The 24,949-nt window shown below is 45.3% G+C and overlaps 2 protein-coding genes across 3 annotated transcripts in view; one reads left to right on the top strand and one right to left on the bottom strand.

Moving 5' to 3' along the window:
* The window catches only part of phactr3b (phosphatase and actin regulator 3b), a gene marked incomplete at its 5' end in the record, with an annotated part of 26,756 nt that extends 23,329 nt beyond the window's left edge, over positions 1-3,427 (bottom strand). Inside the window, one exon of the mRNA XM_084464613.1 lies at positions 3,322-3,427. Within this exon, the coding sequence (XP_084320739.1) occupies positions 3,322-3,427 (106 nt within the window). The remainder of the gene's footprint in view (positions 1-3,321) is intronic.
* Positions 3,428-12,464: 9,037 nt separating this feature from the next.
* Positions 12,465-21,995, top strand: chmp4ba (charged multivesicular body protein 4Ba). Of its 2 annotated transcripts, none has more exons than XM_084464505.1 (5): positions 12,465-12,819; positions 17,736-17,913; positions 18,605-18,719; positions 19,952-20,078; positions 21,053-21,995. In XM_084464505.1, the coding sequence occupies exons 1-5, from the start codon at positions 12,636-12,638 to the stop codon at positions 21,112-21,114; spliced, it is 666 nt and encodes a 221-aa protein (XP_084320631.1). In that variant the 5' UTR covers positions 12,465-12,635; the 3' UTR covers positions 21,115-21,995. The 2 variants fall into 2 exon arrangements, with proteins under 2 accessions (XP_084320631.1, XP_084320630.1); XM_084464504.1 differs by having other exon boundaries at positions 12,467-12,819; positions 21,050-21,995.
* The last annotated feature ends 2,954 nt before the right edge of the window (positions 21,996-24,949 follow it).

Below are 24,949 nucleotides of genomic sequence, written 5' to 3'. Positions count from 1 at the left end.
AACATCAAGTTCATGGACATGTGGAACATTTAGTGAGAGTCAAAGCGGCCGCGTGCTGACAGTCTCCAGCGGACTGTGAACGATGTACAGAGAGGCGGGGAACACACGACAGGGAAGGAGACATGACAGCAGCCTGTCAATAAGCCCTACACTGAGTGTGTGTGTGTGTGTGTGTGTGTGTGTGTGTGTGTGTGTGTGTGTGTGTGTGTGTGTGTGTGTGTGTGTGTGTGTGTGTGTGTGTGTGCTTACAGTGAGACAGTAATCATGAGTGACACACACTCATTGACAGATCCGCAACGCCATCCATCAGACCCAGGAGGCTGATCCGTAGGATGCAGCCCGCATGCTCCTCCAGCTGACTGCTCTGCCATCCCTCTATCACTACATTCATCCATCCATCACTACATTCATCCACCTAGAGTATAATCCATCCATCCATGATCCATGCATTCATCCCTCTACCCATCCATTCATCCATTCATCTATTCTTCATTCCATCCATCACTCCATGTCTCAATTCATCCATCCATCTACAGTAACATCAATTCATCCATCCATCCATCTACAGTAACAGCCATCCATCCATTCACCCGTTCATAACCCTGCGGGTTTGGAGTGCTGACTGGCCGGGTGGATCTCATCTAAAGGAAGTACAGCCACGTTCAGCTCATTAGCATTCACTAATGAACCAATGGAAAAGAAATAATGTGAACCCCATCAGTAGATAAAGGCAGAGACTTCACAGCCTGAGATCCATGTGATATAAACAACGGCCGTGGTATTACTGAGTCCGTCTGCTGCCGGCTGAGCAGAGGCTCGTCTAATGGTCGTTAAAAGCTAACCGCTGCTCTGTGTGTTTCTGCACATTCAGGTTAACGGCAGACGACTCAGAGCTCTTTTAAAAAACTAATCTGGCCCCAAAAATAAATCAGCAAAAACAGAACCACATGGACGCGTTCTCCAAGGCAACGCGAGGGGTCTTAACCCAGGGGCCCAGGGCGTGCTGCTCTGGGGGGGCGGGGGGGCGGGGCCCTCGCCCTAACGCAGTGGACACGACAACAAGGAGGTCAGGCTGGCCGGCCGGCCGCACGTCTCTGGGCCCTTTGATTCGTTGTGACACGGTCCAGCTGGGTGCCATGATGTCTCCTCTATCCCATAATCACCACACACACACACACACACACACACACACACACACACACACACAACATGCACGCACACACACACGCACACGCACACACACACACACACAGACACACACACACACATACATACACACACACACAACATGCACGCACACACGCACGCACGCACACACACACACACACACACACACACACACACACACACACACACAACATGCACGCACACACACACGCACGCACACACACACACACACACACACACACACACACACACACACACACACACACACACACACACTCTCCCCCATCCCAACAGTGTTCAGATCAACGATCAACAGGGGGGGATGTCATGCACGTGTGTGTGCGTGCGTGTGTGTGTGTGTGTGTGTGTGTGTGTGTGTGTGTGTGCACGTGCATATGTGTTTGCGTGTGTATGCGTGTGTTTGTGCATGCGTGTGTGCGTGCATGTGTGTGCGTGTGCGTGTGTTTGTGCATGCATGAATGCTTGTGTATGTGCATGTGTGTGTGTGTGTGTGTGTGTGTGTGTGTGTGTGTGTGTGTGTGTGTGTGGAGGGCAGACAGGCGCTCACTGCTGCAGTGCCTCACTGTTGGGCCGGCGTCTCCCCTGCGGAGGGGGATCCGGGGCGGGTGGGGGGGGGAGTATAGAGTAGGGGGACCCCGCGTTGCCATGTCAACCAACCAATTGGTTGGACTGAGGCTTGAGACGGTGTGAGCGCAGCGGGAGCTGCTGTTCAGCGTGACGCTCCGGAAGAGAAGAGTTATGGAAGAGGCAGCGCCAGAAATAGACTCCAATTCACCCGTAGGCCTGTAGACTCTAATCAGGATAACTGGAAGACGTAGTGTGATAGAATACCAGAACCAATTAAGAAATACCTTTTCTCTCTCTCTCTCTCTCTCTCAACAAACACAGGTACACACACGCACATACACACAAACACACAAACAGCTCCTCGTTTGTAAACATACTGCTGTTGCATTAAGACTATTATTATTGATGCTGCGTCAAAAAAAAACAATGCAATATTTAACAAATACAAAAACGATCCTTAGAGTGTAAGGCCTATTCTGCTAATGTATTGATCATATATTGAATCACAAAACGGGATGACGTCATTAGTCATAGCAAGCATAATCAATGCCAATAGAGACAAGTATGGGCTCTTAATAAAGAGGCCTCCGCCGGTAAACGCCGTCTCGGCTCACAGCGGGAGGGGCGATCCTGCCATTTGGGTCTCCATGGAAACAGTTAAATACACAAGCAGCAGCAGCAGCAGCGGCAGCGGCGGCGGCGGCGGCGGCAGCGGCGGCAGCGGCGGCAGCAGCGGCAGCAGCGGCAGCAGCGGCAGCAGCGGCAGCAGCGGCAGCAGCGGCAGCAGCGGCAGCAGCGGCAGCAGCAGCATTGACAGCAGCAGCGGCAGCAGCGGCAGAAGCGGCAGCGCTGTCATCAGCCTCCACTCGCTCCTCGTGTGATGCGCTTGGCCTCGAGGACCCCTTGAGGGGTTTGATACCCAATTAATAACCCTCACCCAAGGGCATCAAGGCTGTCATTGCATTCAATTATTATTACAGTGACAATATCGCGTCAAATAAATATATCACGACTCAGATGCAACCAGCCCCATTCATTGCGGCGAGAATAAAAGACAGTGACGCCATCCCCCAAATATAATCATATAGCCATGATGTGAGAGTGTGATGTAGTCTATCATGACATGGCACCGTATATGACGTCGTGGCCGGTCAGCGTTCCTTTAACGATGTCAACGAGGTCACACGGAAATGCGTTTCGTTTACCGATCGATCGCTTAGTCATGGTGCGAATAATTATCCACGTTTATTGATCCATTGTATATCCATCCATCCATCTGTGCTTCATTTACACCCTCGCACCCCGGCGCGGTGCGCGATGCGGTCCGAGGGTGAACGCCGCACGGCCAGCGTCGGCTGCATACAAATCGAAAACGTTTGGAAACGCTGCCAGACCCTCGCCTCTGCAGACGATGTGGGTCTTCGGGAAGAAGAGAAAGATGTCGCTGCTGCTGCTGACCCAGACGCAGCCTTTTTGCGAATCCAAGCGCAATCCAACCTTGACATATGCGTGCGTGCGTGTGCGTGCGTGTGTGCGTGTGCGGTTCAGGTCCACGATGATCCATACCTGATCTGTGTTCCCCCAAGCGGACCTCAGTGATGTTGCTCGGGTCACTTTGAGATCTCCCCCGCTGCAGAACGCAATCTTCCTCCATCCCGTCCGATGAAGCCATGGCGAGGATGATGATGGCGGGAGAGCGTAGAAAAATAGATCTAAAGCAGCCTAATCAGACCCGAGCTCATGGATGCGTTGCCAAATAATTCTAGCGACGTCTGCAGACCAAGGTCACGATCCTCAAGTGGCGGTGGAGAGTGAATGAGGGAGCACCGCTGCGGCTCCCGCTGCCCCAAAAACATAAGCAGCACTCCTTGGGAAATCCATTACGCGCGCGTGATGTGCAATCGGTGTGTGTGTGTGTGTGTGTGTGTGTGTGTGTGTGTGTGTGTGTGTGTGTGTGTGTGTGTGTGTGTGTGTGTGTGTGTGTGCGCCTGGGAAGGCAGAGCGCGCTCCTAGTCCTGATGACGCGGTGGATGTGGGGCACTCGGCTTGGCTACAGGTTTCGGCCGGTTTCGGTACAGTACTGTACTGTATATAGGCCGAGGCGATGATTCATTACTCTTCTTCGTCTGGGTTGGAGCGTCTCAGAAGCATGTTAATAAGCATCGTCTCAGAAGCATGTTAATAAGCATCATGTTACTCTGTGCCACGACATAGGGGGCAAGTGATGGAAATACCTTCTGTATTGATCCAATAAAAAATATATAGATAAAAAGATTTAAAATAAAAAGGTTGTCCATATAGATTAGCAAGGGTTCGGTTTCAGAAGATATTCATATTTTGGGGCTGTAGTTATTGGCGTTCCATGATTCACATGCACACCTTGTTATGTTAGAAGCACCTCCACCTATTACATCCATTTCTGAAGATGTAGTTTAAACAGAATATAGCTGAGACATGCAGCAATGAAATGCCTTGAAGATAAAATATGATGCACACTCCATGAGAGATCCTGCTGCATCCCATAATAACACCCCTGGCCACTGTGGGTCACTCACTGTAATGGCAGTGTTCTCTGTCTCTGTCCTGGAGTCAGTTGGACCTGAGCGGCACCACATTCATCTCTCCAGGACATGCAGGACTGACGTCTCGAGGTCTCACGGTTGTCTTGGTTACCACAGCCCCCTCCTCCCTCCCTCAGTGATGTTGGTGTGGCCCTCTACAGGAAGCCACACCCTCTGAATCTTATTGGCTGAGAGGTTCAGAAGGACAGCTTAAGAAACACAGTCCCACACCAAAGCAGAGCTTCGTTGGTCCACTGTGGAAAATAAAGGTTCAGAGATAACGGCTCTAAACTCGTTTTTTCTAGAGGCCTGCATCCAAGTCCTGTGACTGTCAGTGGAAAATTAAATAGTTTGATATAGATTCTGCATTAAAATAGGTTTTGATAACATTTCTAGTGAGAAATGTGTATTTTGTCATAATCTTAATTTAGTGATTGTATATGATGTTAAGTCAGTAAGAAGTAATCAAAATAATCAAAATGACATTTTAATACACATGTATTTCAAAATATATTTTTAATAAGATACATTTTAATTTAGAATCCCCACCCCCTGCCAGTTATTTTATATCACATCGTATCATACATCCATATGTGCTTATTTACAACCTATGGCAATCATTCCATTTGCATGCATGCATATATCCTGTATTTAATACATGAACATGTTATATGAATGTATGACACTTTTCATAACTAACAAAGTCAAAAGCATATACAATCACTGAGATGTTACCAAAACCCATTTCTATGCCAAATCAACGTAAAAAATATAGCATTTTCCACTGTGAATGTCAGCCATCTTGGTGTTTTTGCAGACAGAAACTTCAGTCACGTGTCGTGGAAACAGGCCTGTAGAAAATAATAGGCAAAACAAGGAAGGCATGACACATTATTGGAGCAGTTCTTGTGAAACCACGTTCTCCTCTGTGGACCAACATAGCTACATGTTGGTTTGAGACTTGAATGGTTACAGTGGGGGTAGATTGAATGTGTTGTAGCTTTGAATGGCCTGTGTGGGTCGGTACCAAAATTAATACTGGAATAGTCGTATATATTGATGTTGTAACACAGTTGGGTCTCGCCCGCTGGTTATACAGCTGGGATGCAACTCCTGCACACCTTCTGCATTTGAGGTTCCATTGTAAAATGGTAGCCAACATTTCAACAGAGTCTACAAATGTTGTTTTCAGCAATACATCAACTACGGTCCTAGGCATAGCCGCATTAGTAACAAATGGCTCGTATGACCCCTACATAACCCCTGTATGAATGACCTTATTTCACAGCTTTGGCACAGGATTAAAAATCAGAAGATGATAAAAGCCCTTCTCCAATAACTAGTCACCAGAGCTTAAAATAACCTGTTTTAAGTGTTTCAGATGAGCTTGGTGATGGTTACCCTCTGGTCCAATCCGGTGTGGCATGTCTCTGGTCTTCAGCCTTGGTTCCTGGTCCATCCTGGTGCTGTGAGCCTCAGTCTCTGGTCCCCAACCTCTGGTCCATCCTGGTGCTGCGAGCCTCTGTCTCTGGTCCCCAACCTCTGGTCCATCCTGGTGCTGCGAGCCTCAGTCTCTGGTCCCCAACCTCTGGTCCATCCTGGTGCTGTGAGCCTCAGTCTCTGGTCCCCAACCTCTGGTCCATCCTGGTGCTGCGAGCCTCAGTCTCTGGTCCCCAACCTCTGGTCCATCCTGGTGCTGTGAGCCTCAGTCTCTGGTCCCCAACCTCTGGTCCATCCTGGTGCTGCGAGCCTCAGTCTCTGGTCCCCAACCTCTGGTCCATCCTGGTGGTCCACCCCTCAGATCCTCAGCCTCTCCATCCAGCTGCTGCCTGCCTCTGGTCCCCAGGGTCAGCCTCGGGTCCACCCCGGTGCCGCATCCAGAGGGTCCTTTACAAATCAGACAGCCTCTTATAAACAAATGAAATGTCCCCATTAGTTAAAGAGTCTCACACCCACACACTACACAGGCTTTGCATTTCAGCTACAGGTTTATATTAGCATTTGCCAACAATAAACTTATTTGACTCTTCTGAACAGTTACGCCATTTATTTCTTTATAAATTAATTTTACTCTTGTATTATAATTCAAGCCTAGAAAAGTTTGCAGAGACAAGACCGACTTTGTTCCAAGTGGCATCCTGTTATGGGAATGAAGAAAGCGGTCAACTAGTTGAAAGAAATCATTCAGCCTATGCATTGAAAATACGTTATACTCCTGCACCAGAGCACTGACCTGTTATGGAGGACGTTGACAGTAGTAAGGTAGGATAGGGGCCAGATAGGCTGGCCAGAGTTACTAAGTTTCTTTCTTGTAGAATGTTGGTGTATTTTAGTGTCTCTCTGTCTTCATATTTCTTAGGCTATAGGCCAGTGCCTGATACCAGGTGTTATTTCCAACATTCCTCGATTCGTTATGTCCCAACGAGGACGAACCAAACTGGTCGTCTGGGGCATAGCCAGGGCCATATACCTTATCAAGGGAGAGACTGCTTCTGTTCTTTTGTTATTCACGTTTTCTTCATTATAATACTCGCCTCAAACCTTTGGTTTGGTGAGAAGAGGGATCGACAGCCAAGGAGCATGTCAGGAGACTGCTCCTCACCCGCCTACACTATAGATTCTTCAACCTTAGTCTGTATCTTGCTGTATTACATCCTGGAATGAATCATATATTCGCCCCTCTGATCCAACTTGCCAAGCTGCCTTGATATCCGCTTAAAGAATTACTTCTACGACGGAAAATACACAACACAGTTCATATTGACACTGAGTCTATACAAACTGTTTAGAAATAGGGCAGAAATCTAACATTTGGTGCTGTGACCCCGTCTTGAAGAGAGAGTAGTCAGAAGAGGCCTGCCATCTGAAGATTGCCCTGTCGTTGAGAAGACTGCGCGCCCGGCCTTGCCCGATCAACGCCTGCCCTGCTGAGGGACCCACATCTTCAACCCGGCTGAAGCAACACGTCTCCATGCGCCATGTGGGAATCAACGGTGACTGAATCTCATTCCCTACTCTCGACCAAGAGAAGAGAACAAGAAAATAATCTTACGATACACACAGATAACCATTCTTTTTTTTTTTACTATTAGGCTGCACTACATTTGCTGAGTAATGAAGTTGTGTCATTAAGAGCTTGACAAATTGTGTACCAGCGCTCAATAATCACTGAATATACAAATGTGAAAGAATAAGGACCAAGTTTTTTTTGGTCAGGCCAAGTCCCGCAATTGCATGCAGGGTTACTCAAGTGATTTGTTCACCTTTCTAGTTGGTCAATGTTGATACGTGTCCTGGATAGAACTTAGACGTTTGTTTTGTCCAGGGGTTTTGTTTTAGGTTTAGCTAGACAAGAAGTGAAACGGTATTTGCATTGAACTCACTGTGAGGTTACATGGATCTCTAGAGGGTTGTTTGTTTTGTGTTTTTTGTGTTTGTCCAATCGGGTTGTTACTGTTGTCTCAGTGTAAGCGCTATTTTATTCAGCATATCAGCAACAAATGGAGGAATGTTGGAAATAACACCTGGGTTCATTAGGAGAGGCACTGGCCTGTTCATAGACTTAAGAAATGTGAAGACAGAGAGACACTAAAATACACCAACATTCTACAGCTGAATAGGGGTCAGATAGGCTGGCCAGAGCTACTATGGCTGGATAGGGGTCAGATAGGCTGGCCAGAGCTACTATGGCTGGATAGGGGTCAGATAGGCTGCCCGCAGAGCTATATCAAGAGTATGCTTTTGTATTGTTTTTCTAAGGACCGACCCTGTATTTTAGAGACCATTCGGTACAAAATAAATTCCACGAGCGGGTGAGTTAGAAATTCATTCATACAATTCTTTCTCATGGATTTCTAGAAACTTGATGTATTTCTTACATGTGTGTAATTTTAGAGCCACCTGGTGGTTTGATATCGCAACTGCACAGCTAGTGTTCCTCTTCGTGACTGCATCATTTTGCAGTTCGCATACCCACTGTGGACGTTTGTGTGTCAGATACTTTTTGTACCAGAATAAAGAGAGAGTGAATGAAAGTCCTGTGTAGCTGTACCGTCCTGCTGTAGACATCCACACAAATCCACAGACAGACACCAGTTAAGCTGAGGGAAAACCCTCCAACAGATTTCTTTCAAAAGAAAGGTGAGCAACAGTTTAAAGAATGGTTTAAGAACCATAGTTTAAGAACGGTTTAAGATAATATCAGCAGTTGTCTAGATTGAAAGCAGTCAGTCAGGAATCGAGCTTGGAGCTTGCATTGCATAACATGAATTACTCAATAACATAAATTAAACAGCATTATGCTTACAATGACATATGACTATCAAATAAATAAAATATCTAACAAAGCTTAACATCATGAGACACATGGGCCTTGGTTTCAGAGGGGAGCAGTGGCAGGTGTCCCCTCATCTCCTGATGCTGGATGTGAGACAAGGTGAGCTCAAATAGTGGCAACTAAAAGTTATTCAAATTAATCATTTGTAGCACTTTAGACTGAAAGGAGCTAAACAACACTCAAATTAAGTAGCCTGTGTTATTGTATGTTCAGCTATAAGCAGGTGAAGAGGCTAATACAGTGGAGCAAAAAGTGGTATAGTAAAACGACAGGTTACTGTTGTCTTGCAGCTGTGTACTGATCAGAATTTAGCCTACAATATAACAGATCATGACAAAATAAAGAAACTTGTGTCGTGGCAATTCCCTTTAACAGAGATTGCGTCTAGGCCAGATGAGATTCCCACTGCAAAAAAGCACACAATACATTGGAAAGCAATTATCCTAGGTTTAATGCATGCATACATTAGACTCCTCTCTAGCAGAGTGAGTCCAGAATACAGTTTGACAGAGTTATTTATACTGTTTCAGATCCTATTGCAGATGTCAATAATCAAATCAAGTAATGTTTGCCCAAAACACAGAGTTGCCTGTGTTCTTATCAAGCAGAAGAGTGCCTAAGAGGATGTCTTCTCCTTTGTGACCGGTTTACCCAATTACGAAGGTTAACACTATTGGTTGACTCTAAGGTAGGCCGGCGACCCATAGAGAAGGGAAGGTGGGACCGCCGACCACAGCACAAGGGCATTGAAAAAATTGTTTCTTCACAGCTTTTAGCAGCCTTAGAGGAAAATTTTATCTTCGACAAATTTCAGTCAGGATTTCGAAAGTACCACAGCACAGAAACGGCTCTGCTTAAAGTGACCAATGACCTTTTAATGGCATCTGACAGTGGGCTGTGCCCAGTCTTGGTACTTCTAGATCTCAGTGCGGCGTTTGACACAATCGACCACGGGATCCTTTTAAATCGTCTGAGGCACTGGGTAGGAGTTTCAGGTACAGCTTTGAAATGGTTTTATTCATACTTTTCAGATCGTAAGTTCTGTGTCGCAGCAAACAATTACACATCCTCCCTCACCCCACTAAAGTACGGCGTGCCCCAGGGGTCTGTCCTAGGACCAATTCTATTCTCATTATACATGCTCCCCCTGGGGCACATAATACAAAAATATGACGTGTCTTTCCATTTTTATGCTGACGATACTCAGCTGTACCTGCCCGTAAACGCCACTGACCCTGGGAAGTTGAGTGCTTTACTAGATTGTATCACTGCTGTCAAAAACTGGATGTCGCAAAATTTTCTTCAGCTGAACGACAACAAAACCGAGGTTCTCGTTTTTGGCCCCCAGCAGATAACCAAGCAAATAATGCCATCTGCTGGGCCACTAGTGGACGCCATCAAACCCTCTGCTAGAAACCTTGGGGTCTGGTTTGATGGTAATCTAAGCTTTGAACAACATACGACTAAACTTGTACAGTCTTGTTTTTATCATCTCAGAAATATTTCAAAGATTAGATCGTTTTTATCTTTTAAAGACACAGAAATTATTTTACATGCTTTTATTTCATCACGTCTGGATTACTGCAATAGCCTTTTTACCTGCCTTAACCAAAAATCCCTGGACAGGCTTCAGTCAGTGCAGAATTCTGCAGCCAGGCTTTTAACTAGAACCAGGAAACGCGAGCATATCACGCCTGTTTTAGCCTCCCTGCACTGGCTTCCAGTACGTTTTAGAATTGATTTTAAAATTTTATTGATTACTTTTAAAGCACTCAACGGTTTTAGTCCTGCATACATTGCTGACCTTTTATCTCTGCACATTTCTGCCCGCCCTCTGCGATCCTCAAATAAAGGTTTTTTAGCTGTCCCTGGGGCCCGACTGATGACAAAAGGGGGAAAATCATTCTCAGTCCGGGCCCCAAGGCTTTGGAACGATCTGCCAGAGGACATCAGGTCAGCTTCATCAGTAGCTTGTTTTAAATCCTTACTCAAAACTCATTTCTATCGAAAAGCCTTCCCTGATTTTATCTGATGTCACTTAATTTGTCTTTGTTGTCATTTTAATTGTTTTTACTGGAAAGCACTTTGTAACATTTGTTTTGAAAAGTGCTATATAAATAAAGTTTATTATTATTATTATTATTGATTCCAAGGAGGAAGGTGGGACAGCTGACCAGAGCACATGGGATAACATTTTGACGACATCGCTCACTTGTGAGGTGGCTGAATCAAACACAAAGGTCAATGAATAGTCGACTCTGGGGAAAGGCAGGATGGCAAGACAATACGTGAAAGGAAAGAACAAGGCCTAAGTTATAAAAACAAACAACATGTAGATTTTTCCATCACACTTGTTAGTGGTTATTTTGTTTTGCTTCAATCTCTATGCCAGTCTTTGTATTAAAGTTATAAAGTTGATACAAAAATATTATTTTCCCGTGCTTAAAAGTATGATGATTCGAATGTGGCGGCCATTAGCCTAAATAGTTAAAAATAATATAATTTTTAAACTCTGTTTTTACATTTCTTTGTGTGGTTTTGGGTCCAACATGTTCATATAGTATGTTTCCAATAAGGATATCATTTAAAATAGTTTTAAAAAGTTTTTTTTATGTGGTTTGACTGCTGTATTTTTGAAACCTCCTTAACACAAAGTTCATGTCATTCAGGTGTGAGGATGGAGAGAAAGAATCAGGACAGACAGGGGAAAGCAACAGGTTGGTCTAATATTAGGTGGAACTGTAGGAACAGCCACTTGCAACAGCCAAGTGATTCATTTCTAAATATTATTTATTCTGAAAAATTGCATCAGCAAGATGTGTAATTTATTCAAAGATATTAAATAAGGCTTGTTTGACAATATGACTTAGTGGAAAAGAACACAGGCAAGGGGTGAAGGAGACAGACATGAGGTTGGTGATGGCATCTATAGAGGAGACCAGTGATGACATCAGGTAGGAATAATTAAACTAGTGAGGCCACAAAAACCTAAATGCCCATGGTTTTGTTACATAAAGCACAAGCTTTTGTGCAGATGTCCAATACAGCGAATGTATTGAGCTGCTGTTTCATGTTATTTTTCTGTTGTTTGTTATTGTTATTACATAATTATTACATCATTATAGGCTACATTATTTTTTGTTTTTGATTGAGCTGATCACCTGCTGTAATATGAAACCTAAAATGGAAGTCAGTAATAAAAGTATTGTGTTTTATAAGTCTATTTTATTTTGTAAATATTACTTGCTGTGGAGAAGTGACTCGTACTTGATTTATCATTTGGTATATGAATTATAACCACGTCTTTCTTTTTCAGACCAATGAATTTCACCCATATGCTGACTTTATGCATCATTTATATAAAATCGAAATATCTTTCTTATAGTTATTCATCTTAAATGTCATTCATGGGGACTTTTCTTTTTAAGTTCAATTAATTATATTCAAGACAGGACGTATAATAGTATAATAATAACAATATAAAATATAATATATTTATACACTTATTTATAAACGTTAAGCGCTAAAAAAAAAAAAAAAAATGAGCCAGGTCATTTTCCACGCAACACACGTGATAACCCAGGGGACTCCCAGGGGCCCGGCGCCGGAGAGGGCCTGAGTCGGGACGTCGACAATGTTCGCTGAGCCAGCCACACCGTATATTCAACCTTACTCACAACTTATTCTTCAATATAAAATGTTTATTAATGTTCATTATTGTAATGATGGGCTATTGTAATGACTTTGAGCAGACGCACTTTCGACGTGACTCACGACGTGACGCCCCACACCCGTGACGCGCTGACGTCACGGGGCCCGTCTGGAAAAGCGGAAGAAGAAACAAAAACAACAACAGCTCGGCGTCGGGAGGAAGAAGAACAGCTCGGCCTCCACTTTATCGGCCTCCACTTTATCGGCTTCCCCGAATGCGAATAGTCGGCATTCACTCATATTCGTAATTTCTGGAGAGATACTACGGGAAAATGTCGATCTTCGGAAAGTTATTCGGAACCTCGGGCAAGGGTGGGAAGCCCCCCACCGCCCAGGAGGCGATCCACAAACTCCGGGAGACAGAGGAGATGTTGGCGAAGAAGCAGGACTTCCTGGAGAAGAAGATCGACATCGAGCTGATGACGGCCAAGAAGAACGGAACCAAAAACAAGCGAGGTGAGGACGTACGGCACGTACCCACGGCCATAGCTGTAGCGAGAGCCGACAACTAGTTGGGTGGAGAACAAGGAAGTTACACACGGGTCACCTGAGAGACACACACGCACACGCACACACACACACAGAGTTAACCCGGTGCTCCCGGGACGTAAATTCAGTAGTGACACTTATGATGGAATGATTGTATTTTACATTCGAAGTTATAGCAGTTAGTTACTGGGTAGTTACGCAATCATTATGACAGCATGACGTATGGGAGGAAGAGAAGGAGGCCACGCCTTCAGAGCGGCGAGCTGGCACCTCCACCCAGACACAGCACCTCCACCCAGACCATCCACCTCCACCCAGACACAGCACCTCCACCCAGACTACAGCACCTCCACCCAGACACAGCACCTCCCAGACCACAGCACCTCCACCTAGACCATCCACCTCCACCCAGACACAGCACCTCCCAGACCACAGCACCTCCACCCAGACCACAGCACCTCCACCCAGACACAGCACCACTGGTCATGTATGGCTCTGCTTCTGGGTCGCACATGGACGTGGTCTGATTCAGAGTCACTTACTATTTAACCAGAACCGCAGAAGGTAGCGCTACGTTGGGCAAATATAGGCCAGTATTCAGAAGAACCAGAACAAAATATTGACCCTCCTTACACTACTAAAGGTGATTTTAAGAAAGTACTTTTTCTATCGAGTCTTAATACTTTATTTTGCATAAAGCAAGGTGAGTTTTATTATTCCTTCAAAAACATGACATTCATAGTATTACATAGGCAGGAATCCACTTAAAAGAAACATTAAACTGCAAGTATAAGAAGGTCAAGTTAAGAGTAATATTCCAAGGTAGACAACATGTAGAACCATTGGACCTCTGATATGATGACATATTATAATCTTTACTGAACACACCTCTGATAGCCATTAACCTGTCATATTTACCACCCCCACATAAATGGTACCATTTATGATATGCTTTGTAATTGGTCCACGTAATGCAAGTTCTTGTTCAAGAACTTGCATTACAACCTAACTGTGGTGTGTCTTGAGTTCTGGTTGGGATACAGTGTCCTCGTCTTTGACTGAGATGGGTCTGGTCTGAAGCCAGTTACTCTTCTCTCATTCTGGGGCTCCTTTGAATAGTTCCCCTCCAGGGTGATATTAGGCAACGGTAGGCTCATCAGCGCTAGGAGCTCACAGCTGTGGACGTCCTGATGCAGTGCTGCCGTAGTGACGCGCGTGTCACATACCACAGTGGCCATTTTTCTTTTTTATATAACCAGTCAAACAGAGACTGTTTGTATGGCTTTTATAGAAATGTGAATCTAGACTAGTTTGACAACCTTACTCCCATTACTTATGGCCCACTGTGCATGAAGAAGGTAGGGTAACAAGCTGTACTACTCCCATTAGGGTGGAAGCAGGTCAAAGCGGGACTGGTTATTGGACAGTGTTTGTGTAACAATAGCAGCGTTCCAGGAACACACAGCAGCCTCCTGCTGTAATCGGATTAAGATGAAACGGATCTCTGCTGATCTGTGCTGTAGCCCAAACTCCCTGGATACCTGCTGCTGCTGTCCTCCTTCAGGTTGAGAGAGAGAGAGAGAGAGAGAGAGAGAGAGAGAGAGAGAGAGAGAGAGATCCTTAAGGTATTGCATGGCTGCTGTGTGTGTCCCTTAAGGTGATATGTTATTAGTGTCTTTACTGACTCCACCTACACCTCTAACGCTGTCTCATTTACACTGAGCCTGGTCCTCACACACTCACACACACAATCACACACACGTAATCACACACACTCATTCACACTGAGCCTGGTCCTAACTCACACTCGTTTCTACCTCTATTTTATCTACTGTGTGACTCAGCAGGTGTGGCTCTCTTTATCTGTCCTCTCTCTCTCTCACTCACTCTAAGGTATTCCCCTGCCAACCCCTCCTCACTAAGGGGTTGACATTATGCATACTTCATTGTTCCCTCCTTTATCTTAAGTTTCCACTGATGTCATGTCATCGACTCTTCATAGTGGCCCCCATGTCACCCCGAAGCAATATTCTGGACCCTAATATATCATATATTCACGTTGTCTGGAGTGTGATTCCATTCAAGTCTATATCGCTGAAACCTTAAAAGAGTTGAGTTTAAAATCACAAGACTGAAGTGTGGAGCTCAGAAATGAGTCCACGGAGCGAGGCGAGCTCTGGGAGATGTGAACGTGGTGAGACTCTCCATCACCTGTTTATCACCTGTGCTGAGGAGTGTTGAGGGTAGATAAGCAGGAGGGTCATTTGTTGATGACCCCCAGGCCCCCTACGGTAATGGAACCAGCTGACACTGACACGGCTCAGTTTAATCTGATCCAAACCAAACCCCTCCACCCTAAACCTCCATCCCCTGATCCCTCTCTGGCTCCTCTGGCCAGGCTGCCTGGCCCTGCCGTTTGCCTTGAAGCTACAATACGCTCATTTAACTAACTATGTATTTCTGGATTTGAATTAGTTAGTTAAATTAAAATGTGTTGAAGTTCAAGTTAAAATGCATACAACTGTATGGTTTGTGTGAGATAAAAATCATATTATTATGAAGTGAGTAATTCAATTGGACAGATATAAAATGTACATTCAGTGACAGGGCTGATATTGTGTGTATTGCTGTGTATTGTCGTGTTGTTTTGCAGCATTGCATTGTGTTTTTGTGTTGTAGAGGTTTGTTGTGTTCTGGACTAGGGCTGTCAAAATTGCTCAAACATGTTCCCACTAATGTCAATGACTAGAATTACGTCAATAACAGGACAAACTAATACAACGAGACATAACTACTTGTATAGGTAATTTATTTAAGTTGAAACATGACAACATATTACCTACACAAAAATAAGTGAATGAACTAATGGCCAAGACCGCAGACCACACTCGCTCTCCCTCACTCTCTTTTTCTCTCTCTCTCTCTCGCTCCCCCTCACTCTCTCTGCGCATACTGGTTTAAATAAACCACAACAATAAACAAATGTTGAGTGCTGATCAAGAGTTTTGTGCAAGCAATTTAAGGTCCCGACTCTTGTCCCAAATATGGCAGGCTTCATTCAGTCATTCAGTGATTCACCTCCACAGACACATGTGAAAAAACACACAACCGCGGGGGGGGGGGGTGTTTTTCCTGTTAACTTTCACCTTTGTCTGTTTTTAAAAAACTATTCGAATATATATTTGAATTTAGAATATTCGTTGACAGCCCTATTCTGGACTACTTGTATCATTGTTTTTTTACTGCCAATGCTGCATCTATCACAAAGCATTCAGGGATGTCCTGCTAGCCTGATGTCTGTTGACAGGATGAACACATTCCCCACAGCACTTAAACTTACAAAGGGAGTTTGCCTTCATTGCCAAACCAGTTCATCCAGATGCTGGCTGGAAGCCCCAACAACTTTTATATTAACAGTTAATAGACGCTTTTATCAATATTTCGCTGTCAGTACAACTACCAATCAAAAGTGTCCTGTGGGTTTCCTTTCTGAAACCCCCACCAGGAAGCCGAGCCTGTGTACCTGTGTTGGGTATGGCTCTTCAGAGCATAGGAGGTTATTTTAAACACGGCTCTGTCACTATATAAGGCTGGCAGGGTGGCAGCCACAGGCATGGCTCGCTCTAAATACAGAAAGGACTCCATTACCCAGAATGCAATCGCCGTGCACTGGAAGTCATCAAGGTATAATTACCTCAGTGAAAATATGGAGTTTGTATATATCTGTGTATATATATATATATATATATATGACTGCGATGTGATGTGTAAATGTGGTGTGTGTATGTATGTATGTGTATATATATATATATATATATATATCTCGCCATAGCAAGATGCTATCAAATGAATGACGATGATAAAAGAAATCAAACTTCATTCATGAAGTGAAACCAAACTGCAGGAATAAAAATAATCAAAGCGATGCATTTCAGCGAACAACAATAGAAAGTCGTTGAGGGGACATATTATACCACCAGTTGTGTGTGTGTGATCAGCCGTTACAAGCATTCGTGAATCCAGCCACGTCAGGAGAGTCTCAAAAATCCACATATAAATACAGACCAGTTGACACACAAATGCAAACAAGTTCACAAATGAAAAGCGTCTTGTAAATTCAAGTTTAACAGTTTGTATATAAATGTAACAACATCCAACTGCATTTTTGATGAAAATTGCAAATATATTTTTAATTAATATATTTATGGATTTATATTACATTTATTTAAAACAAGACACATTTGTGTGTGGATCAGAAATGTGTTTGTGAAACTTATTTTTGTTTATGGATTTATTTTACCGTTATACATACTGATATCCATTTGTGTGTGCATTGAAATGTATTTGTGAGAAGAGAGTCATTTATATATAAATCACAAAATACATTTGTGAATCCTTCTCTGTGCATTCATTATTAATGAGACTGAACTGACCCCATAGTGGACTGTAGCAAACGTTGCTCATCTGTCCGTCACACATCTTATCTCAAGTTGCCTGTGTAAAACGGAGGGGGTAAAATCTCTTCTTGGAAGATCTCTTCTAAGATCTCATCTTGCTGACCTCATCTTGCTGACCACTTGTTATTTATCCCGACAAAAGCCTCTTAAGGACAGTTCCTATGCGTCTCTCTCGTAGATCGCACCATCTTTCAACGTCTTCGTTTGCATGAAAATAAAGCGCCAATGTGTGGGCAGTGTAAACACGCGGACCGTGCCGCGAAAAAGGAGTGCATAAGACTGCATATTTGGCAGTGTAAAAAGGCCTCCTGGCCCTCGGCCCCAGCCTTTAACAAGGGAGACATTGGGGGCGGTTTTGTGTACTGCGTGACGTTAGGCTGACCTGGCCCCTGTCCCTCCCTGTTCCTCCCTGTCCCACGCCCCCAGCCGCCCTGCAGGCGCTCAAGAGGAAGAAGCGCTACGAGAAGCAGCTGGCCCAGATCGACGGGACGCTGTCCACCATTGAGTTCCAGCGGGAGGCCCTGGAGAACGCCAACACCAACACAGAGGTCCTCAAGAACATGGGCTACGCCGCCAAGGCCATGAAGGCAGCGCACGAAAACATGTAAGAGGCACACACACACACACACACACACACTCACACTCACACGGAAATACACACGTGGAGATACACATAAACATGGAAGATACACACAGACACATGGATATACACACGTGGAGATACACATAAACATGGAAGATACACACACACATACACACACACACACACACACACACACACACACACACACACACACACACACACACACACACACACACACACACACACACACACACGTGGAGATACACGTAAACATGGAAGAAGCACACACGTATGGAAATACATGCGTTAAGATGCACATAAACATGTAGTATATACAAACACAGACATGAAGACACACATAAACATGTAGTATACAAACACAGACATGAAGACACACATAAACATGCAAGGTACACACCAATGAAAATACACACTTGAAGATACACATAGGATGTGTGTCGCAGGCAGTTTCCTTATTTACCACCAGGGGGCGGCATTCCTACTCACACGTTTCAATTTACACATTTCAACTCCATGTAACCTGCACGCAGCTTATTTAAATTAAATGTCTCCCCTTGTTGTGTGTGTGTGTGTGTGTGTGTGTGTGTGTGTGTGTGTGTGTGTGTGTGTGTGTGTGTGTGTGTGTGTGTGTGTGTGTGTGTGTGTGTGTGTGTGTGTGTGTGTGTGTGTGTGTGTGTGTGTGTGTGTGTAGGGACATAGATAAGGTGGATGACCTCATGGCCGACATCACAGAGCAGCAGGAAGTGGCGCAGGAGATCTCGGACGCCATCTCCAGACCCGTCGGCATCGGGGACGACTTTGACGAGGTGGGGGGGGGGGGGGTGGCACTGAGCAATCTGATGACAGTAGATAATACTAGGCTGCACTGGCCGATGATGAGTAATTGCTTAATCATTAAAAATGAATTATTATACATCATTATTGGTTGCAGTAGATTATGATGGAATATATATACAGTGTGTAAAATGATATTGCTGTTGATAAAAGTAGATGAAGTAATGGTTGCCTAGCATGGATTCTACTGGAGTTAGTTCCAGTAGATTAATGGATTCTACTGGAGTTAGTTCCAGTAGATGAGTGGATTCTACTGGAGTTAGTTCCAGTAGATGAGTGGATTCTACTGGAGTTAGTTCCAGTAGATTAATGGATTCTACTGGAGTTAGTTCCAGTAGATGAATGGATTCTACTGGAGTTAGTTCCAGTAGATGAGTGGATTCTACTGGAGTTAGTTCCAGTAGATTAATGGTTTCTACTGGAGTTAGTTCCAGTAGATGAGTGGATTCTACTGGAGTTAGTTCCAGTAGATGAGTGGATTCTACTGGAGTTAGTTCCAGTAGATGAATGGATTCTACTGGAGTTAGTTCCAGTAGATGAATGGATTCCAGTGTTTCCCACAGACCAGGTAGCAATGTGTGGTGCCAGTAGCAGTTCTACATTGAATTACGCCCCGGGCGAGACCCCCTCCGTGCGCTGTATTTATACTTAAAAATCACGTTAAAATAAAAAATTAAATTAAAAAGTGGAATCAATTTGTGGCGCTCGTTGTTGAATCTGTGGCGCTACGTCACACATTGGTCTATGTATGGGAAACACTGGATTCTACTGGAGTTAGTTCCAGTAGATGAATGGATTCTACTGGAGTTAGTTCCAGTAGATTAATGGATTCTACTGGAGTTAGTTCCAGTAGATCACAGATGGTTTCTACTGGAGTTAGTTCCAGTAGATGACAGATGGTTTCTACTGGAGTTAGTTCCAGTAGATCACAGATGGTTTCTACTGGAGTTAGTTCCAGTAGATCACAGATGGTTTCTACTGGAGTTAGTTCCAGTAGATCACAGATGGTTTCTACTGGAGTTAGTTCCAGTAGATCACAGATGGTTTCTACTGGAGTTAGTTCCAGTAGATCACAGATGGTTTCTACTGGAGTTAGTTCCAGTAGATGACAGATGGTTTCTATTGGAGTTAGTTCCAGTAGATGACAGATGGTTTCTACTGGAGTTAGTTCCAGTAGATGACAGATGGTTTCTACTGTGTTCAGGATGACCTGATGGCGGAGCTGGAGGAGCTGGAACAGGAAGAGCTGGACAAGAACCTTCTAGAGATCGCCGACACAGAGGACGTCCCGCTGCCCAGCGTGCCCTCTACCTCACTCCCCTCCAGACCAGGTACCCCTCACTACCTCACTACCTCACTCCCCTCCAGACCAGGTACCCCTCACTACCTCACTCCCCTCCAGACCAGGTACCCCTCACTACCTCACTACCTCACTCCCCTCCAGACCAGGTACCCCTCACTACCTCACTCCCCTCCAGACCAGGTACCCCTCACTACCTCACTACCTCACTCCCCTCCAGACCAGGTACCCCTCACTACCTCACTACCTCACTCCCCTCCAGACCAGGTACCCCTCACTACCTCACTCCCCTCCAGACCAGGTACCCCTCACTACCTCACTACCTCACTCCCCTCCAGACCAGGTACCCCTCACTACCTCACTACCTCACTCCCCTCCAGACCAGGTACCCCTCACTACCTCACTACCTCACTCCCCTCCAGACCAGGTACCCCTCACTACCTCACTCCCCTCCAGACCAGGTACCCCTCACTACCTCACTACCTCACTCCCCTCCAGACCAGGTACCCCTCACTACCTCACTCCCCTCCAGACCAGGTACCCCTCACTACCTCACTACCTCACTCCCCTCCAGACCAGGTACCCCTCACTACCTCACTCCCCTCCAGACCAGGTACCCCTCACTACCTCACTACCTCACTCCCCTCCAGACCAGGTACCGCTCACTACCTCACTTGCATCACAACCTTCCAGACTATGTGCTCACTCTCATTCATTCACATCCTTGAACATTAAGATTGTTCTCAGGTTATGTTATCATTAGTTTGGGAGCCTTCTGAACGGGTTAGGGTTAGGGTTAAAGCGGGTCTAAAGTTGTGTTTAGTTTGGTCTGTTTATTACATTCCACACACCCCTCCATATTGGCTAAGTGATACGGTCCTGACCTGTGTGTGTGTGTGTGTGTGTGTGTGTGTGTGTGTGTGTGTGTGTGTGTGTGTGTGTGTGTGTGTGTGTGTGTGTGTGTGTGTGTGTGTGTGTGTGTGTGTGTGTGTGTGTCTCTAGCAGCGAAGAAGAAGGAGGAGGACGAAGACGACATGGCCGACCTAGAGGCCTGGGCGGCTAACTAAGCTAGGCTAGTCGGCGCCGCGAGCCCGCCAGAGGCCCCTCCCTGTCTGTCTCTCTGCTGCCCCCTGCTGCCAAACTCTGGTTGAGGGAAGGGGACCCTGGGCCGCACCACTGGCTGGCTCCCCCCCCCCCACTGCCCCCCCCCGACTATCAAACCCTCAAGTCTGCACTTGTGCCCTCGGCGGCAATCTTGAAAAATAATCCCCTGAGCGTTGCTCCCTAATCCAGATGCACACTTAGTCGTCCCCTTAATCCACCGAGTGTGCACTTATTCTAAGGGCTTCCCGAGGCTCTGGTGTGGAGAGGTACTGTTAGACCTTTGTTTTATTTATCAGAAACCTCTTTAAAAGTGGACAAGTGCATTCTGGAGGAGGAGGAGGAGGAGGTGGAGGAGGGTGTGGTACATGGCCTTGTTTTTTTTTTGGGGGGGTGAGTGAGAAGATATTATATATATTCCCATGGGGGGGGCGAAGAAGTCCAGAAGAAGACGACATCACGACTACATGCCATTTCGCTGCTTCCTGTGATGTCATCTCTGGGCGCCTGATGGCGGTGAGGGCGTAAAGCTTCCACACTGACCGCTCTCCTCTCTCTCTCTCTCTCTCTCTCACACGGTCAACCCGGTTTTTCTCATATATAAAAAAGACACTTTTCTTGATCAACTTGATTGTTTCTTCATGGTTTGCTGTCCAGCCTGATATGCAGAAACAGTAGGATGGAGCTCTGTGAACAGGACCTGGGGTGTCTACACATACAGGGGAGGTCCTTGACACAGAGCTGTGAGAGTGTGTGTGTGTGTGTGTGTTTTCTCAGCTATGTTGACTCCTCAAGTGTCCTTGGGCCTTGTAGGAAGAATCTCAATAAAGCCCCAGCAGTTATTGTCCTTCCTTGTTGAGACTTTATTTTGTTTCCTAACGCCAGGGGCATGGACCTTCCTCTTCTTCACCATCCATCCCAATCTAGAACCTTCTTAACCCTTTCTGTAGGTTAAACTGGTTCTGCTGCCGAATCACTTTGGTAACCTCATTACTGTGTGTGTGTGTGTGTGTGTGTGTGTGTGTGTGTGTGTGTGTGTGTGTGTGTGTGTGTGTGTGTGTGTGTGTGTGTGTGTGTGTGTGTGTGTGTGTGTGTGTGTGTGTGTGTGTGCCGTAGGCAAAAATTCCTAGGGGGCCCCTCCAACCAACCTTCATCACCGTTATGTTCTTAATCAGACCAAGACGGAAAATATATCTATAAACATAGTATAAAATGCACACCTTACAGAGGTGTGAAGTGACTTGGTATTAATTATCTCAAATGAGTTACTGCAATTGAGACAATTTCTTAAGGAAAGTCTGTATACTTTTGAATAGTTTTCTTAGGTAATTCCAGTGCTCATCAACACCCTTAAAGGTGCTATGATATTCTGAACATTAATATAACAGCAAAAAAAAACTACAAATGCTGTTAACGGGCTAGGGCAAATGCTTGGCTTAGCTCGGGGGTGCCCATACTTTTACTTTATATATACTGAGTACATACTCTGATGACGTGCACTGAATGGAGTCAGCCAGGGTTGCATAGTCCGGACAGTAGCTGCTGGAAGCTTGTCTCAAGCAGGCTCCAAGTGACCATGTTTGGATACTTTTCCTTTGTGAGTAAGTTCCCAAATTGTCCATGAGCCCTGGACTTAAGCTCAATACCAGCTTGTACGATCATCTCCTCCTCCACGGCAGACGAGTTCGGGTGAAACTGTGCTGTTTTTTGGGGTTTTTTGCACATAAATGTAGAGATTGGCTTGACAAAAGCTAAGTCTTTAACCTTTTGTCAAAGTCTGCCAGATATTTTTTGTCAATCAAGAGGTAAATGCCATAGGGATGATAAAAAAAAGAAAGATATATTTTTTTTATAAAAAATTTTGGAATGTCACGCGATCATCTAGGTACCCCACTTCCTTTGAGATCGACCGGTCAATCGCAATCGACGCATTGGGCCCCCTTGCGCTGGTGGGAATCACAACATGGGGCCCCCTTAGGGGGGGTTTCCAACTTGTTGAAATGCCCTGAGAGTGAGATGCAGTCACTGCAGTTACTAAAGGGCTCTTTATGGTCCCACGTTCACGCAACGCAAGGACCACGCAGACGCTTCCACCCAGTCGTGAACCTTTATGGTCCTGCGTCGGGTTTTAGTGAACGAACCATTGCGGCTGTGTCGCCCCGATGGAAGGTTACAATTTTTGGGAGGCGCATGTCAGTCCCTTGCGGTGGACGCAAGGAGGGTCTGCAAGGACGTAAGGGGTCCGTAAGCCCCTTGCGTTGCGTGAACGTCGTGGGACCATAAAGAGCCTTAAGAGTCACTGCTGTGGAGTAAAGTTTATCGGCCCTTGGGGGGCTGTGTGTGTGTGTGTGTGTGTGTGTGTGTGTGTGTGTGTGTGTGTGTGTGTGTGTGTGTGTGTGTGTGTGTGTGTGTGTGTGTGTGTGTGTGTGTGTGTGTGTGTGTGTGTGTGTGTGTGTGTGTGTGTGTGTGTGTGTGTGTGATAGTCTTTGGCCTCTGTCCTTTGTCCTGAAACTTATCAGCAACACATACGTCCTGAAACCCAACATGAGAACCTAAAGGAGGACCGTTCTGTGAGCCCTCCTCCTCCTCCTCCTAAGGAGAACCGTTCTGTGAGCCCTCCTCCTCCTCCTCCTCCTAAGGAGAACCGTTCTGTGAGCCCTCCTCCTCCTCCTCCTCCTAAGGAGAACCGTTCTGTGAGCCCTCCTCCTCCTCCTCCTCCTAAGGAGAACCGTTCTGTGAGCCCTCCTCCTCCTCCTCCTCCTAAAGGAGAACCGTTCTGTGAGCCCTCCTCCTCCTAAAGGAGGACCGTTCTGTGAGCCCTTCTCCTCCTAAAGGAGGACCTTTCTCCTCCTCCTCTTCCTCCTAAGGAGAACCGGCTTTCTTCTAATATTTGAGCGCAGAACATCCAAGGAACTGAACTTTATTAAGTGTTCTAATACGATATTAATGAAGTCGTATCGTATTAGAACACAGGGCTGTCCTGGTTACAGATATAGGAAAACATCTCTTTCAAATTTTGTTTGTTTCAATTTTGCATTTAAGGTGAGAAAAGGTAGAAACTGATTCCCCATTAGTGTGTTTGGTATGAACTTGCTCAAGGGCAAAACAAATCCCACTGATTGTCCGGGGTCCGGAGTCCATAGGTAACCCTGGGGAACGCTGGGAAAACACAGCTTTTTCCCTGAAGCCTGCTGATAGCTTCCTCTTATCCTTAAGGAAAACGTAAATAACCACATTTTCACGTTGAAAAGAATAAGTTATTAATATATGAGGGAGAGATGAGCGAGAGTTTCACGTACTGCATGGAACAAGTGTTTTTCATTATAGGCTATTAACACACTCCATTAATATCACACCAGTATTCTACTTGAAATGGGTAGCTGGAAGGGACATTAGATGCAGTTTATGAAAGTCAACTTTGGGTAGACTCTTCAATAAGAGCTGTTGATTTAGACGCAAAACGCTTCAGATTGTGTGATTTAAGTTGGTTACAATTGAACTACTGTTTATTTTTCTCAAATGATGCACATGCACATAATGTTCCCTTTCGATGTATGTCACACGCACACGCACACGCACACACACACACACACACACACACACACACACACACACGCAAACACACACACACACACACACACACACACACACACACACACACGCATACGCGCGCGCAAACACACACACGCACACGCATACGCACGCGCACGCGTTGACCTCGTGTAACTGGTAATCATCACAGTTGACAAAACAAATGTTAAATATTTATTCAGAATATGATCGGATTCGGTAAGAATGCAA

Source organism: Micromesistius poutassou (genome assembly GCF_964030765.1).
Source record: "Micromesistius poutassou genome assembly, chromosome: 2".
NCBI lineage: Eukaryota > Metazoa > Chordata > Actinopteri > Gadiformes > Gadidae > Micromesistius > Micromesistius poutassou.
Note: the sequence above shows the minus strand (reverse complement) of the source record. Positions and strands in the feature narration are given on the sequence as shown.

Coding starts and splice junctions, on each gene's coding strand:
- chmp4ba (XM_084464504.1), top strand. CDS start 12,636: ATGTCGATCTTCGGAAAGTTATTCGGAACCTCGGGCAAGGGTGGGAAG. Junction 17,914..18,604: donor AAGGCAGCGCACGAAAACAT/GTAAGAGGCACA, acceptor GTGTGTGTGTAG/GGACATAGATAAGGTGGATG. Junction 20,079..21,049: donor CTCACTCCCCTCCAGACCAG/GTACCCCTCACT, acceptor GTGTGTCTCTAG/CAGCGAAGAAGAAGGAGGAG.